Source organism: Pristiophorus japonicus, chromosome 3 (genome assembly GCF_044704955.1).
Source record: "Pristiophorus japonicus isolate sPriJap1 chromosome 3, sPriJap1.hap1, whole genome shotgun sequence".
NCBI lineage: Eukaryota > Metazoa > Chordata > Chondrichthyes > Pristiophoridae > Pristiophorus > Pristiophorus japonicus.
In genome coordinates, this window is record NC_091979.1 from 314854479 (window position 1) to 314870051 (window position 15573).

The 15573-nt window shown below is 40.6% G+C and overlaps 1 protein-coding gene across 3 annotated transcripts in view; it reads right to left on the reverse strand.

Annotated features, from left to right (window-relative positions):
* Positions 1–378: 378 nt before the first annotated feature.
* atad1b (ATPase family AAA domain containing 1b) overlaps positions 379–15573 on the reverse strand; it is a 71834-nt gene continuing 56639 nt past the window's right edge. For all 3 annotated transcript variants that reach the window (XM_070876894.1, XM_070876892.1, XM_070876893.1), the window contains exons 7-10: positions 14616–14705; positions 6775–6825; positions 5233–5369; positions 379–3677 (exon numbers count right to left, since the gene is read on the reverse strand). In XM_070876894.1, the coding sequence (XP_070732995.1) occupies positions 3560–3677; positions 5233–5369; positions 6775–6825; positions 14616–14705 (396 nt within the window). In that variant the 3' untranslated portion in view covers positions 379–3559. The remainder of the gene's footprint in view (positions 3678–5232; positions 5370–6774; positions 6826–14615; positions 14706–15573) is intronic.

The following is a 15573-nucleotide window of genomic DNA, read 5'->3' on the forward strand; positions in this document are numbered from 1 at the left end:
CCAAGCTGTAGACATCAGGTTTTCCAGATGCCATTCCCTTCAGCTACTTCAGGGTAACACTCTCCTTCCCATCCATCCACTTCCTATTTTCTGCCAGCCTGAGATCCCATTCTCAATTTTCTCTCATTGCCCGATTCATCATACATTTTGGCCACTTGTGTTCGACATCCTAGGCTTTAAAAAAGGCAAGACATACAAATGGGGTACATGAGTAAAGGAACATGAAAGCTACAAAAAGAATGGAAGAAATAGACAGAGAACAGGCGGTGAAGCAGTTAGATATTCACAGGCAAATAAATAGACACAATGAAAGGAAACGGGTGAAAGACAAACACAGAAAGGGGCACAGATGAATTAGAGTAGGAAAGATCAAGACAATTGCAGAAGACAATGTGTTTTATTTTTCTCCAAGAACAATGGCATAGATTAGCTCTGCTCTATAATACATAGGGTTACATGGTATAACATCCTTATAGTGCATTCTTCTACTGATTGTAAGCAATGCCACAGATGATTTGCTAGTGGGTAGAACACTGCTATTTCTCCAGAACATTTCTACTGCAGGGTTCAAATTCACAAAGTGGTAACAAAAATCAAGATACATTTTCACATTTTTCAGTGCATTAGAAACATGTTGAGAAAATTCTGAAGGAAAGCCAAGGGCAATTTCTAATTGTATCATTGTACTATTAGTGCAATACAATCTATTTTTCCACAAATATATGTCAATGTTTAGATCTTCAGATGACTGAGAGATAGAATCTCCTATTTAATAATTTTCTACCTGTGGTTCAAAACTGACATTCACAAGAATGCCAATGTTCTCGAAATATCAGTGCCAAGGATTGTTAGATTACAGGATTCATGTACTGACTGCAATTTGCTGTATTATCTTTCCCTTCCACCTTTTACACATACTTTTTCTTGCGTTTACAGTCCAGTAACAATTTCAATAAGCAAACGGAGTCTCCCATAAACCACAACCTGTGTCTTATATTTTCTGTTTTGTATGGATTCGTGTAAACTCAGGTTTAACAATTAACTCTGAAATGTGAAACTGCTGATGAGGGATATCAACCATGTTCTCCTGTCACATCACAGAGCAGGAAATACTACACCGCTAGACCAGTGTGTGTACAGGCTAAAACTACTTTTCAGATTTATTTACAGATAACACTATACAGAAGCAAGATCAGTAAGATACCATACAATATAATCCAATTTACACTATATGCAAACTGAGTTGACTATTTAAAGACAGTGTCCATAGTTTAACAGCTCTTGACAGCAAGTTCTTCTAAACACACAGTCTATGACGGTATATACATATTTTTATGGAGTTGCCTTTACAAATAGAGATGCAAAAAATAAAAAATGAAGGCCACTAGAAAACTGATTATTTTCCACTAAATTTCAAACTTTTTCTTTGCCACAATCAGGCAATCAAAAGATTAATAATTTTAGCACCTTAGTGAACCAATGGGAGAATGGCCCAGAAACCATATCTCCTTTTAGTAGTGCTCACATCCTCCCAGCCAGATTTTTTAAAACAAACACAAGACAAAAGAGGAAAGACATTTTTTTTAGACCAACACCAAAATTTTTATCACATAATCCTGCAGAGGGTTCCATGAGAAAAAAAGACAATGGGCTGTGTTTTGAGCAGCTAGAGAGAGATATGAAACACCACTAAAAATATATTTTGGGCAGACATTCACATTGAATAAGTTGACATGGGCCAAATCCCTACAGCCAATCGCATGTATTGACCATCCACAGTCTAACTTTACCACAGAACAAAATACATTTCATACAGATGTACCAGTGACATAGTTGGCGGGTGCCATTTTTAACATGGATTTATCTTATTCCATTAAGATCACAGAAGACAGAAATTCCTACTTTGTGTCACACTCTGCTCTTTAAGTTTAGGACTCCAGCTAAACACTAATTTCATTACGGCCTTGGAATTCATTCCCAGCTACCTCTATTCCATATATACTTAACCTTATATATACACAAAACCAGTTATTTCTTCGAGCCTCAATAGAGACTAGCAATAGGCCACTTTTGAAATGACCAGCAACATAATAAATTTTATAATAGAAACAAAAAGTTTATTTAAAACCAAAAATATCATTTGATCTCTTCCATCAGGATTGAAATGGGGAAATTTAGGAAACTGGATGATTCAATCTGTGAGGATTTGCTCACCATCAGGTAACTGTTACTAGGGGCCAAATCTCACATATTAAATTGCATTTTTTTTTTTATTTCTGGGGTGTCAGAAAGTTTTTCTGCTGCTAAATAAAATTTCAATTCAACACTGATCAATCGAGTAATGTGCTGATGGCAGACTTTGAATCATTGAAATCACAGCACCCTTGTGCTGGTACATGTTCTTCCATGGAGCTATCTACTATAAACACATTTCCCAGCCCTTCTCCTACAGCCTTTTTGATTTTTTCCAAATACATATTAATATTGTTACATTGTCTGCCCAAATAGTCATTGCGGCAAAGCATTCTCTGTTCTAATAACCCTCATATTTAAAAAAAATTCTCAATCCAATCATTGTGAACCTCTGCCCCCCTGTCACCAATTAGCCAACCAGTGGACTGAATCCTTCATTATTTTATAGTTTTGAAAATCTTTATTAGTTTCCCCCTTACCTTTTTCTGTTGCAATGAAAAAAGCTTCTAATTTTTAGCCTTTCTTCATAACTATATAAAACTGTGCTACATACTCTCTTGTAAAAGGTTTTCAGTTGTGAAATAGTGCTTACATGTAAGGGCTCAAAGCTTAAAGCTTAAAGCTTTTAAAGATATTTTTAAAAAGTAATAGTGAACATAACTAGTATACTGAACACCTTCTTAGAGGTCCCCTCCATTCATCAAACCAAATAATAATGAACATATAAAACGTACAATACCCGACAGACTTTAGACATTTATTTACAGTGAACCATAACATAAAAATACATTTAAAAAGCATAACCAGCCTAGTTTGTAATTAAAATAAACATGACTATGATTCAACTAAATGTCAGAAACTACTTTGAATAGTTACTTATTTTTTCAGTTTACAGCTCTTAAATACTCTCTAATTCATTATTAAATGATGAAGGTTGCAGTGTGATCCAGTCAGTATAGTACTTTCATTGTGTCTTAAAAATCCACTTGAGTTTTCCCAGTGTTTGCATCATTCAAGTAGTATTCTTCCAGTATTAAATCTTAAACAATGATACTAATGCATTCACAATCTGAACCAACACACAGAAATTCCGACTACATGTATCTGCACAAGTCCCAGTGAACAGGACTTACGCAAGAAGTTCGGGATAAAGTTGTCTGGGAACATGGACCCAAGGAATTGTTGGGTTCAGTTTATATATTCGATGGGTGATATCAAATTCACAGAATACAAATTGAAAAAAAAAAAACCCCCCCTCATCTTCCCCCAAACATAGCTCCCCCAATCAGCAGAGGAACAGCCAAGCTACCAAGCAAAAATGCAGCTCAATTTGTCCTTCCTGATAACTGGTCAAGTAAGTTTACCCTCAGTCTACACTGAGGTGCATCAAGCCATTTGAAACAGTAGCTTCTTTTGACCTTCGCATCTTTTCTATTGCCTTTTGAAGGTCTTGTTGTTTGATAGGTCGAATCTTGTCCTTTGCACTATTAAAACAGACAAGCAAGATGTTAATAGTTAATATGAAGATATTAAATGAAGGAGCATTTGATTAGTCTGTATTGAGCAGATTAAATAGAATAAATTATAAGCCAGGTCAACCGTATTTGACTAAAGATCGTGATTACTGGAACAAAGTTCTACACCTGCTTATTTTCTAACATAAGTCACTTGTTGCAATTAAACTAATATTGGATTGCTATTGCTTGCAAACTATATGCACAATAAATAATTCCAACCAATCATTAAAGGGGTGGTGGAGGACTGGGGACCCACCAAAGTTAACACCTCTTGTGCCTGGGTTTAAATGCACTTCATACCAACAGAATGAGAGGAGAAACAGGATCAGATTATCTGTGGGTGGGATTGCACCAGTTGCAGTGGCATTTTCTCTCTTTGTTTTTGCAACAATTTTCTAATTAAAGATTCACATCTTGCACACCATTAGTGGCAGACTATAGTAATACTAAATTAAGGCATACAACTCCTTTAACACAAATATATAAGTAACAAAATGCAATAGGTGGCTTTCATGGAGGAGCTCAACGTCACTTTAAACTGCCTTGAGGTAGTACTTCAAACACTGCTCAATCACTCACTTCAAACCTAGCCATCAGCCCCTATATCCCTGAGCTGAAGGAGCAGCACAACCAAAGGTGTAAAATTCATGACCACCCTCAGCAACTGGCTGAGCACCATGAGGTATCACAGAATTAAGTGAGACTGGATATGGTGAAGTGTCCAATTTTCCTGCTGAAAATTGCTCCACTCTGTGATCCAACAAACTGACAGAAACCATGCCAGTAAAGATGACAGATAGAGAGAGAGAGAGAAATGGAGATGGAGATGGAGATGGAGATGGAGAGAGATAGATAGGAAAAAGTGGAAAAAAAACAAAAAGCAAGAAAAACAAAGATAACGAAAGAGCTGCATCAAGCCCTCAATGTCCCAAAGTACTTCACAACACAGAAGCTGCTGAAACCTACTGTCGCTAGTCAGGAATCATTTTTAAATTAGCACTAATTAATCTCAATGCTGCCAGCATTAATAAAAGGAAATATAATTTATTGAACACAAGGAGGCAAAAAAAATAGTTGCAGGAATCCTGGACTGAATATTAACTTTAGAATTTTGACAGAAATCATTAACTGGTATTCTAAGTTAGTGAAATTGCACGGTACAAGAGCTTCAAAGAACATTCAATACTTGAAGGTTTAAATTACTAGTCATTTAAAAATATTTTAAAATAATAAACAGAGCCTGAAAGACGAGTTTTATTTGCTTTGTACAATCGGACGATTCAATACTCTGGTCACGTTCATGCCCCTGATGCTAATTGTGCTTAAGGAGTGTTTGACAGGATGTGTACGTTAGCTCAAAACAAAAATGCTGGTAATCTGAGTCCCCATCACCATATATAGACCATTCAAAATCCATCATGTACCGGGTGAATTAAATCCTTTGGCTGTTTGACTGTGAATTTAGATCCAATTAGATGCTACACTGTAAAAACTACCATAAAAAGGTCTGATTTATACAAACCTTTCATCATCATCAGAACCATTTACATAATCTCGGACACAAAACATGGCAGCATCTCTACAGAGTTCTTTCAGATCACTCCCTGAAAAACCATGAGTTTCCTTGGCAACTTCATTCAAGTTCACGTAATTGTCCACCTGTTAAACAACAAACAGCATATACTTTAGACTTGGTTTGAATTTCATTCAGGAAATGGCTGGTTAAGTAAAATAATTAATGCATTTTTAAAAACTGGGAGTCAGAGGCAGTCTGGTTGCAGACACATTGGCAGACCGCACCCATATGCAGTGGCAGAATGTCCATTTATGCCACCATTCCAAAGACAGCTTTCAACCAAAGCTGGAGACATTAAGGAGAGATAGCAGGTAGCTGCAAGATGCTTCTTCACAGGGAGGGAGGATAAGGAAGGAGTCAACCTGCACAACTGTTAAAGAAATGAGTAGTCAGTTGACAAGATATGCCAGCAGAATCCCAGGGGAGTGCGCATGTGTGTAACCTAAGCCATGAAGACAACGTGAAGCACCCAACTGAGGACGAACAGAAGAGCAATAATTTGTTTGTGGTAAATAGAATCATCACTGAGGAATGTCAAACAAGATAGAATACAGACTGAAGTCAATGGTCTTGAGCCATTAGGGGTCCGCAAAAAGACACAGTCTGAGGACTGAAAGGCAATACAAAGCTGGAGGAGGTCAAAGGATTTGAGGAATATGATTTGCGGAAAAGTACGAGGATTTTAGATTGAATGTGTTGAGAGACAGGGAGCCAATGTCCAAGAGGTCAGAGGTGAACTGCAAGCAGGTTTTATTGCGGGATGGGGATACAGTAAATTACTTTTGGACAAGTTGAAGCTAATGGAGTGAAGGATGGGAAGCCAGTAAGAAGGACTTTGGAGACATCAAGTATTACTGGAAAATTATGGAGTGAACCTATTCTGCAAAAATATATTTGTTGTACAATGCAATGCTGGAAAGATATATCACATAAGAGTAGGTTCATAGCTGTAGTTTCCCAACTTCAGCTGAGCCAAATAGATAAAATGCAGAGTGCATTCCTATTGAAGACTGCGTTCAGAGCTCCCACAGCCTACACCAGAACTAGACGACTCATCATCACAGGCAGTCCTAGCAGACTAGGACACAAATCAGTGACAATGAACACCATCCAACACAAGCTCATGGTGTTCAAAGACTCCAGAAGCTTTTTCAGGCTATTTACTAAATACCAGCAATGTGCATCCATGTTAATAAAAGTACAACAATTGTGAAGCTTCTGTAACAGTGACTAGCCATTGGTTTGCATTTTTGTCAGTTTTAATTCAAGTCCTCTCAAATTTGTTTTCAAAGGAACAACCTGGGATGGTAATAAAGAAAAAGTACATTTGTAAACCATCAATATCACAAGCGGCCTTCGAAGGCATAAATGATCAAAATTAATCTGGTACATGATTAAAGAAGCGAAACCCCGACACAAGTTTGGAAAACTTTTGGTAATCCAAATAAAAAGAGTTAATTTTAATTTCTTTTACGATAAGCCATGTACCTTTTCATTTAGTAGAATTAAATCCAGGATTAATTCTCGTTGCTTGATATTCTGTGAAACAAAGATAAAATTCAGTACTTCTGGGAAAACAGTACTACAACGTAAAGATTACGGTTATTGTTTAACATTACCCAGGAACAGGAAAAGGCTATTTGGTTCAACTTACCTCAATCTACCTTGCTGGCTTATCACTGTATCCCTTATATCTTGCACAAGTTCAACATTACCTCACTTTCATATTTTATATTTGCAAATTACAAAACTAAGGTTTGCCTTTTTATGGACTTGTCTACTTTCATCGCCACCTTTAATGGTATCTGTGTATCTGTACTGCACGGTACCTTGCTCATTTACACTATTTATATTATTTAAGGTGTATATCGTTTCCTTTTCTTATAACCAAAAGATATTCCTTCATATTTTTCAACATCGAACTGCATTGGCGAACTATCTGCCCAGCCTGTTAGTTTACCTATATCCTCCTGCAATCTTTCACAAACCTCATCATAATCCTTCATAAACCCCTCCCTCCATATTTGGTGTCATCAACAAATGTTACCTTTCAGTACACAGTGAAAATGCAACGCATGTGCTATTTATTATTGATGTAAATGTTTCTGGAGGAAGGTTTTCCCTGGTAGTGGAGGACATGGAGGTATTGTTTAATTTATTACCTGGGGTCGGGCACATAGTTTTATTGGATGAAAGTCCCAAAGCTTTGAAGCAAAAGTTTAAAAACAAATTTGCTCGTGTGCCTCGCCTGTACAACAGGTTCATCCTTGACAGTAAGTGACCAAAAACAATCTCAACTCCAATGCGCAGTAATAGTTTTAACATTGAGCAGAGCGGAGGCCGTTAGGAGAGCTAGCATCCGAGACCAGCGGCAGGAGCGAAGCGGAGGCGGCAACCATTAGGAGCTAGCTGGGAGCGGAACGAATGGAGCAGTGAGGGGGGGGGGGGGGGGAAATAAATCCAAGTGTGACGTAAGGGATTGGTTGGTGAGCATTTGCCTTTTTCTCGAAAACTAGGGCACTGATGTAAATTAAGATCCGTGATTATAGATTAGAAACTGTAAATAGATAATTGAATGATATTTCAAAACTTAAAAACCAAATTGGTTAAATAAAATACAAGGCAGTGATCAGAGAGCAGAGGAGCGGGATAAAAGAGCGCGGTGAGCACAGGCCCAGACCAGAGACGGCAGACCTGAGCGGAGGAACAGAGGAGTGGTATAAAAGAGCGCAGTGACAAAAATCGAAAGTGTGACATCAGCTCAAGGGAAACAGCTGATTGGTGAGTAAGCCAGTGAGTGGCTTTTGTCTTCTAATTTTAAGTTTATTTCATAGTTAACTAACTGAAGGCATGGCAGGGCAGCTCAGTCCCGTGGAGTGCACATCCTGTGCCATGTGGGAAGTCCTGGACGCTTTGCGTAGCCTGGACGATCATATGTGCAGGAAATGTCACCAGCTACAGCAATTTGAGCTCCGGTTTTCAGAGCTTGGAGCGGCAACTGGAGTCGCCGCAGTGCATCTGCAAGGCGGAGAACTTTGTGGATAGCACGTTTCTAGAGGTGGCCACCCCGCAGCTTAAGAGTGTGCAGGGTGAAAGGAAGTGGCTGACTGCCAGACAGAAGAGGAGGACCAGGCAGGTTGTGCAGGAGTCCCTTGAGTGCATCTTGCTCGCCAACCAGTATTCTGTTCTGCATACCATTTAGCACTGCCAGACTTCCTTGTCTATTTTCTAGCCCTTGGTTCCTCTGTCTTCTAAATTCACTTTCTACTTTTCTGCTTTCCAATTTCAGCTTTGCTTCTCTCCCTACTGAATCTATTCTCAGGTTCTCATCCCCCTGCCAAGCTGGGGGCGATGGTTCCTCTGGGGACTGCAGCCAGAGCCAAGTCCACAGCATCACGGGTGGCCAGCTGCACAGGAAGGGAGGGGGGGGGGGCGGGGGAAGAAAGAGGATGAAGCACGGAAGAGCAATAGTGGTAGGGGATTCAATAGTCAGGGGAGCAGACAGGCGTTTCTGCGGCTGCATACGTGACTTGAGGACAGTATGTTGCCTCGCTGGTGCCAGGGTCAAGGATGTCACTGAGCGGCTGCAGGGCTCTCTGGGGGGGCGGGGAGAGAGAAAGAGGGTGAACAGCCAGAGGCCGTGGTCCATATCAGTACCAATGACATAGGTTGAAAGAGGGATGAGGTTCTGCAGGCAGATTTTTGGGAGCGAAGAGAGATTTTAAAAAGCAGGACATCCAAAGGTAGTAACCACCGGATTTCTCTCCGTGCCACATGCTTGTGAGTACATAAATAGGAAGATAGGATAGATGAATGTGTGGCTGGAAGGATGGTGCAGGAGGGAGGGCTTTGGGACCATTTCTGGAGGAGGTGGGACCGGTACAAGCCAGACAGCTTGCACCTCAACAGAGCCTGGACCAAATATCCTCGCATGGGGGGGGGGGGGGGGGGTATGTTAGTGCTGTTGGGGAGGGTTTAAACCAGCTTGGCAGGGGGATGAGAACCTGAGAATAGATTCAGTAGGGAGAGAAGCAAAGCTGAAATTGGAAAGCAGAAAAGTAGAAAGTGAATTTAGAAGACAGAGGAACCAAGGGCTAGAAAATAGACAAGGGAGTCTGGCAGTGCTAAATGGTATATACTTCAATGCAAGGAGTATAGGGAATAAGGCAGATGAGCTGAGAGCACAGACAGACACTTGGCAGTATGATATTATAGCTATTACTGAGATATGGCTGAAAGAAGGGCAGGTATGGCAGCTCAATATTCCTGGTTGCAGAAGTTTCAGACGGGATAGAGAGGGGGGTAAAAAAAGGGGTGGGGATCGCAGTATTGATTAAGAAACCATTAACATGAGGAGGGACGATATGTTGGAAGGATCATAAAATGAGGCCAGATGGGTTGAATTGAAGAACAAAAAAAGGGACAATCACACTGCTGGGTGTGTACTATAGACCCCCCAAAGGGAGATAGAAGAGCAAATATGTAGGCATATTTCTGAGAAGTACAAAAACTATAGGGCAGTAATAGTAGGGGATTTCAACTTCCCCAATATTAACTGGGATAAAATTAGTGTGAAAGGTATAGAGGGTGCAGAATTCCTAAAATGCATTCAGGAGAACTTTTTTAGCCAATATGTAGCAAGCCCAACAAGGGAGGGGACAGTTCTGGACTTAGTTTTAGGGAATGAAGCTGGGCAAGTGGAAGGGGCATCAGTGGGAGAGCATTTTGGTGCTAGTGATCAGAATTCAGTTAGATTTAGGGTAGTTATGGAAAAAGGCAGATAGACCAGGAATAAAAGTTCTCAATTAGGGAAGTGCCAATTTTGCTAAGCTGAGAGGTGATTTGGCCATAGTGGACTGGAAACAGCTACTTGAAGGTAAATCAGTGTCAGAGAAGTATGAGGCGTATTCAAAGAGGAGATCCGGAGGGTTCAGGCCAAATATATGCCCTTAAAGAAAAAGGGTGGGACTATCAAATCTTGAGCCCCCTGGATGCGTAGGGACATACAGGGTGGGATAAAGAAAAAAGGGAGGCTTATGACAGATACCGAGGGCGCAATACTGCAGAATCTCTAGAGGAATACAGAAAGTGTAGGAGTGCAATTAAAAAGGAAAATTGGAAAACAAACAGAGGGCATGAAAAAATGTTGGCAAATAAAATCAAAACAAATCCAAAGATGTTTTATTAATATATTATGAGCAAGAGGATAACTAAAGAAAGAGTAGGGCCTATTAGAGACCATAAAGGTAATGTGTGTGTGGAGGCGGAAGGCGTGGGTATGGTTCTTAATGAATACTTTACGCCAGTTTTCACGAAAGAGAGGGGCAATGCAGACATTGCAATCAGGGAGAAGTGTGAAATTTTGAATGAAATAAATCGAAAGGGGAAGTATTAAGGGGTTTAGCAGCTTTGAAAGTGGATAAATCCCCAGGCCCAAATGAAATGTATCCCAGGCTGTTAAGAGAAGCAAGAAGAAATAGCAGAGGCTCTGACCATCATTTTTCAATCCTCTCTGGCTACAGGTGTGGTGCTACCTTTATTTAAAAAGGGAGAAAGGGATAGACCAAGTAATTACAGGCCAGTCAGCCAAACCTCGGTGGTGGGAAAATTACTGGAAAAAATTCTGAGGGACAGGATAAATCTTCATTTAGAGAGAAACAGATTAATCAAGGATAGTCAGCATGAATTTGTTAAGGGAAGGTCATGTCTGACTAACTTGATAAGAATTTTTTGAGGTGGTAACAAGGAGGGTCAATGAGGGTAGTATGTTTAATGTAGTGTATATGGATTTTTAGCAAGGCTTTTTTGATTAGGCCCCACATGGCAGACTGGTCACGAAAGTAAAAGCCCATGGGATCCAGGGCAAAGTGGCAAGTTGGATCCAAAATTGGCTCGGAGAGAGGAAGCAAAGGGTAATGGTTGATGGGTGTTTTTGTGACTAGAAGGCTATTTCCAATGGGTTTCCGCAGGACTCAGTACTAGGGGTCTCTTGCTTTTTGTGGTATATATCAATGATTTAGACTTGAATGTAGGGGGTATGATTAAGAAGTTTACAGATGGTACTAAAATCGGCTGTGTGGTTGATAATGAAGAAAGCTGTAGACTGCAGGAAGATATTAATGTACTGGTCAGGTGGGCAGAACAGTGGCAAATGGAATTCAATCCGGAGAAGTGTGACGTAATGCATTTGGGGAGGGCTAACAAGGCAAGGGAATACACATTAAATGGTAGGACACTGAGAAGTGTAGAGGAACAAAGGGATCTAGGAGTGCATGTCCACAGATCTCTGGCAGTAGCAGGCCAGGTAGATAAGGTGGTTAAGAAGGAATACGGAATACTTGTCTTTATTAGTCGAGGCATAAAATACAACAGCAAGGAGGTTATGCTTCAACAGTATAAAGCACTAGTTAGGCCACAGCTAGAGTATTGTGTGCAGTTCTGGTCACCACATTACAGGAAAGATGTGATTGCACTCGAGAGGGTACAGAGGAGATTTACGAAGATGGTGCCTGAATTGGAGAATTTTAGCTATGAGGAAGGATTGGATAGGCTGGGTTTGTTTTCTATGGAATGGAGGAGGCTGAGGGGAGACCTTACTGAGGTGTATAAAATTATGAGGGGGCAAGATAGAGTGGATAGGAAGGACCTATTTCCCTTAGCAGAGGGGTCAACAACCAGGGAGCGTAGATTTAAAGTAATTGGGGGGAGGTATAGAGGGGATTCGAGGAAAAATTTCTTCACTCAGAGGGTTGTGGGGGTCTGGAACTCACTGTCTGAAAGGGAGGATGAGGCAGAAACCCTCACCACATTTAAAAAGTACTTGGATGTGCACTTGAAGTGCCGTAAGCTACAGGGCTATGGACCAAGAGCTGGAAAGTGAGATTAGGTTGGGATAGCTCTTTGTTGGCCGGCGCAGACACGATGGGCTGAAATGGCCTCCTTCCGTGCTGTTAGTTTCTATGATTTTATTTTTGATTATACCTTTTAATAATTAAGATATGACACCTAAAAAAAGCAGTAGCGCAGCTTATGCGCATTTCTAATTTCTTAACATCTAAACAAATTGCATTGGTAATGCAGAGTTCAGAGGATATTTAAGGCCCTGTAATCTATTTATTGTGCAAGTTCTTAGAAACAATCAATGGTTCCAAATCACAACACCATTCAGATTGGAGAGGAGATCACTTGGGGAAGGGATCATGGTTTCTTGGAGCTATCAGGGTTCAGTGCTTCTCCAAGAATGGCCCACTGTGATGGTATAGAACCAGACACGCTGAGTGCCGCTAACCTCGGTCTTGGTCAGACTGTTTATACAAGGGCTTTCAACTTCCCCAAAACTGCAAGGGAAATTTTCTGATCCATATCTCCAGACATGTGCTGGGAACTCATATCAGAATAACATGCACCCCATGATTTTTCCGTATATTAAAATTAAATGGGAGGGGTGCACAATTTCCTGACTTGCACTTGACACCAAAAGGGAAAAATCTCCCCATATATATATCCAAATGTATTCCATCTGTACCAACAGAAAAAAAAAATCAGCAATTTATCAAAGTCAATTCAACTTCACGTCGCAGTCTCAAACAATATCTCAACAATAGTGTGTCCCATTTGCACGGTGTCAATTATGCGTCCCAAAATCGTTTTCACCTGCATCACCTTCCCGCTGCCCTAACATTCCAAGTCTCAATATATCACACGTCCAATTACATAGGGAGCATTTTAACCCCCCCAAAATGGGTGGGTTGGGATCAGGTAGGAGGCTAGTGTTAAAAATCTGAATCCCGACTTGAACCCACCTCCAACCTTCCCATTTCTGGGATTAACAGAGGCGAACGGGGGCAGACAGCCAACCCACTCCCAGGAGGCGGGCCTCCTATTTAAATATTGCAATGAGGCTGCGTACCTCAGATTTAAGCAACATTTTAAATGCAACAGCAGCTGGTCGGGTTTTGCAGGTGTCGTGAAACCCAGCAGCTAATAGAAAGCGAAGACTGCTGGATCCAGAAGGCAAGTGCCTTTACACTTACCTTCTGGATCCAGTGTCCCTGCCTCCCCCCTCCCACCCCCATGAGGCCTCTGATCGCCACCCCACCCTCCCCACCTCCCTCAGGCATCTGATCGCCTTACCGGTCTCGCCTCACCACCCCACCCACTACCCCCCCACCTCCCCAGGGCTGCCCGTCCTGTCCCGCCTCCGTTAAACCCGGAAGTGAGCAGGTTCTAGTCAGGATTCAGATTTTTAACACTAACTTCCCACACAACCCCAACCCACCCATTTTTGGGGGTTAAAATTCACCCCTGTGATTGAACGGGTTTCCTGACTGCTTTCTAGCCCCCACCCCAACCCCACCCCACTCTCTCCTTTCAACCTGCCAAAGTATTACAATTGAAGCCATAGTATTTATTTCAACCATTGTCAATTCATCTTTTGTCTCAAAAAGTACCAACATTCACCATGTCTAAAGATTATTCGGCTCATTATACAATTCAGGCAACCTTTCTCAGCACATATAATCCACAGACAGTTTTGTAATATGGGCTTTTATCCACCACAAATTGGATTGAAAATGTCCAAATTTAAGACTCTTACCAACCATCACCCGTTGCATTTTTAAAGAAAAAGTAAAATTAGGTTTGCCCTAATGTCTAAAAATCTGACCTTGCATTCCAAATTCATGCCATGGTAAACCAGATCTACCTCAGAATTAGTTCTCACAGAAGTGCCAATTCAAATAAATAATAGTTATAAACCAGTAGTAGTCAAAAACAAACAGAACTACATCTGTGGAGCTGGCTAGCAAGCATATAAGCAAGGTAGCTCCCCTAAATCTACTTGAGCACTGAGCCAGGACTCTGGATCCAAGTTTCAATACCAGTAACTGAAGTAAATGGAAGCAAAACCTATCTGGACTGGATTGAAGAACAGTGTCCTATCTTGATGCATGCTTACAGAAAGGTTCTCAGCAAAGATTCGCAAATTGGTTCATTTATTTAACAGGAAGAATATAAAACAGTGAAAACAATTTATTTATCAGCACCCTCTCAAGTTCTAGATGATGGTGTGTTCTTCTAGTTTACCTGCACATCAGCCAATGTACTCCAAAAGTAATTTGCCATGGAATAAGATACATAAATGCAAGCATATTTTCTCCCAATTATATCATTTTGCCTTTCAGATATCTTGCATTTTTCCAAATTAACAGACAAAACTCTCATCGCTACCTTTAAAACTTCTAAATTCTGAATGAATCTTGTGGCTATAATCACAGAAATATTAAACATGAACATTAATCCTACGACATCATGCCTGTATTGGTACTTACAGGCTGATTTATATGAAATCTTGTTGGCATCCTTCGTAAAATGGCAGTGTCCAGATCTTGTGGTCTGTTAGTGGCACCCATCACAATTACCTAATAAAACATGAAGAGGTATCGATACAACATGGAGCACAGATTTAATGGTTGATATACATAGAGTTCTCTTTTCCTATCATGCCTCCAAAATATAAGACTTCAATGGAAATAGCGCCATCGCTTGTTAGGAGAATGTCATTAATAAATTACTTCATATTCAAATCTTAAATTACTTTGCAGTCTAAAGCAAATTATCAGTTTCAATACTACCTTTATAGATCGACCAATAACTCAGCAAAGGGCAAATTCATTATCACTCCTGGAAATAATGTGCAAATTTACAGCTTTAACTGGGAAATTAAGTACAGAAGTATGTTGTATTAGTGACAAGTTGAAGCAACAGTAGGATGGTCAACAGCGCTATTACTTTTGAAAAGTAACAGTTCACCTAATCATGGTATTTATATCACTCAAGTGAAAAATATTCCTATGTGGGGCTCCCAGATTGCTCAGCGAGTTTATCCAGTAAGTCGCTCAGTCGAACAGACCAGAATATCTCAGATTTAATCCACGGTCTGTGCTCTGTTAGCTGATCTGATCCAGCGGTACAAGTGCTACAATTGACTGCAGAACTCCAAGTTAGAAAGGGGAGAGGGGGAAAATGAGCTAGTTTTCTTTTTGCTCTGATACTTATTCAGCAACTCCTGCTGCAAGCATGCAACTGTGGGTGCCAGATGAAGTCAGCGTAGAGCTTGGCTGTGACTGCTCCATGGTCAAATACTGCCACATTCACCCTGAAAGCTCACATATGCATAATGACCACGTGCCCTTGGTACTATAGCAAGGAGTCAACAACTTCAGATGAGGAGTGAGGAAAGATTCTAATTCTCAATCCTGAAAAAAACCCACTGCATAAATCTTTCAA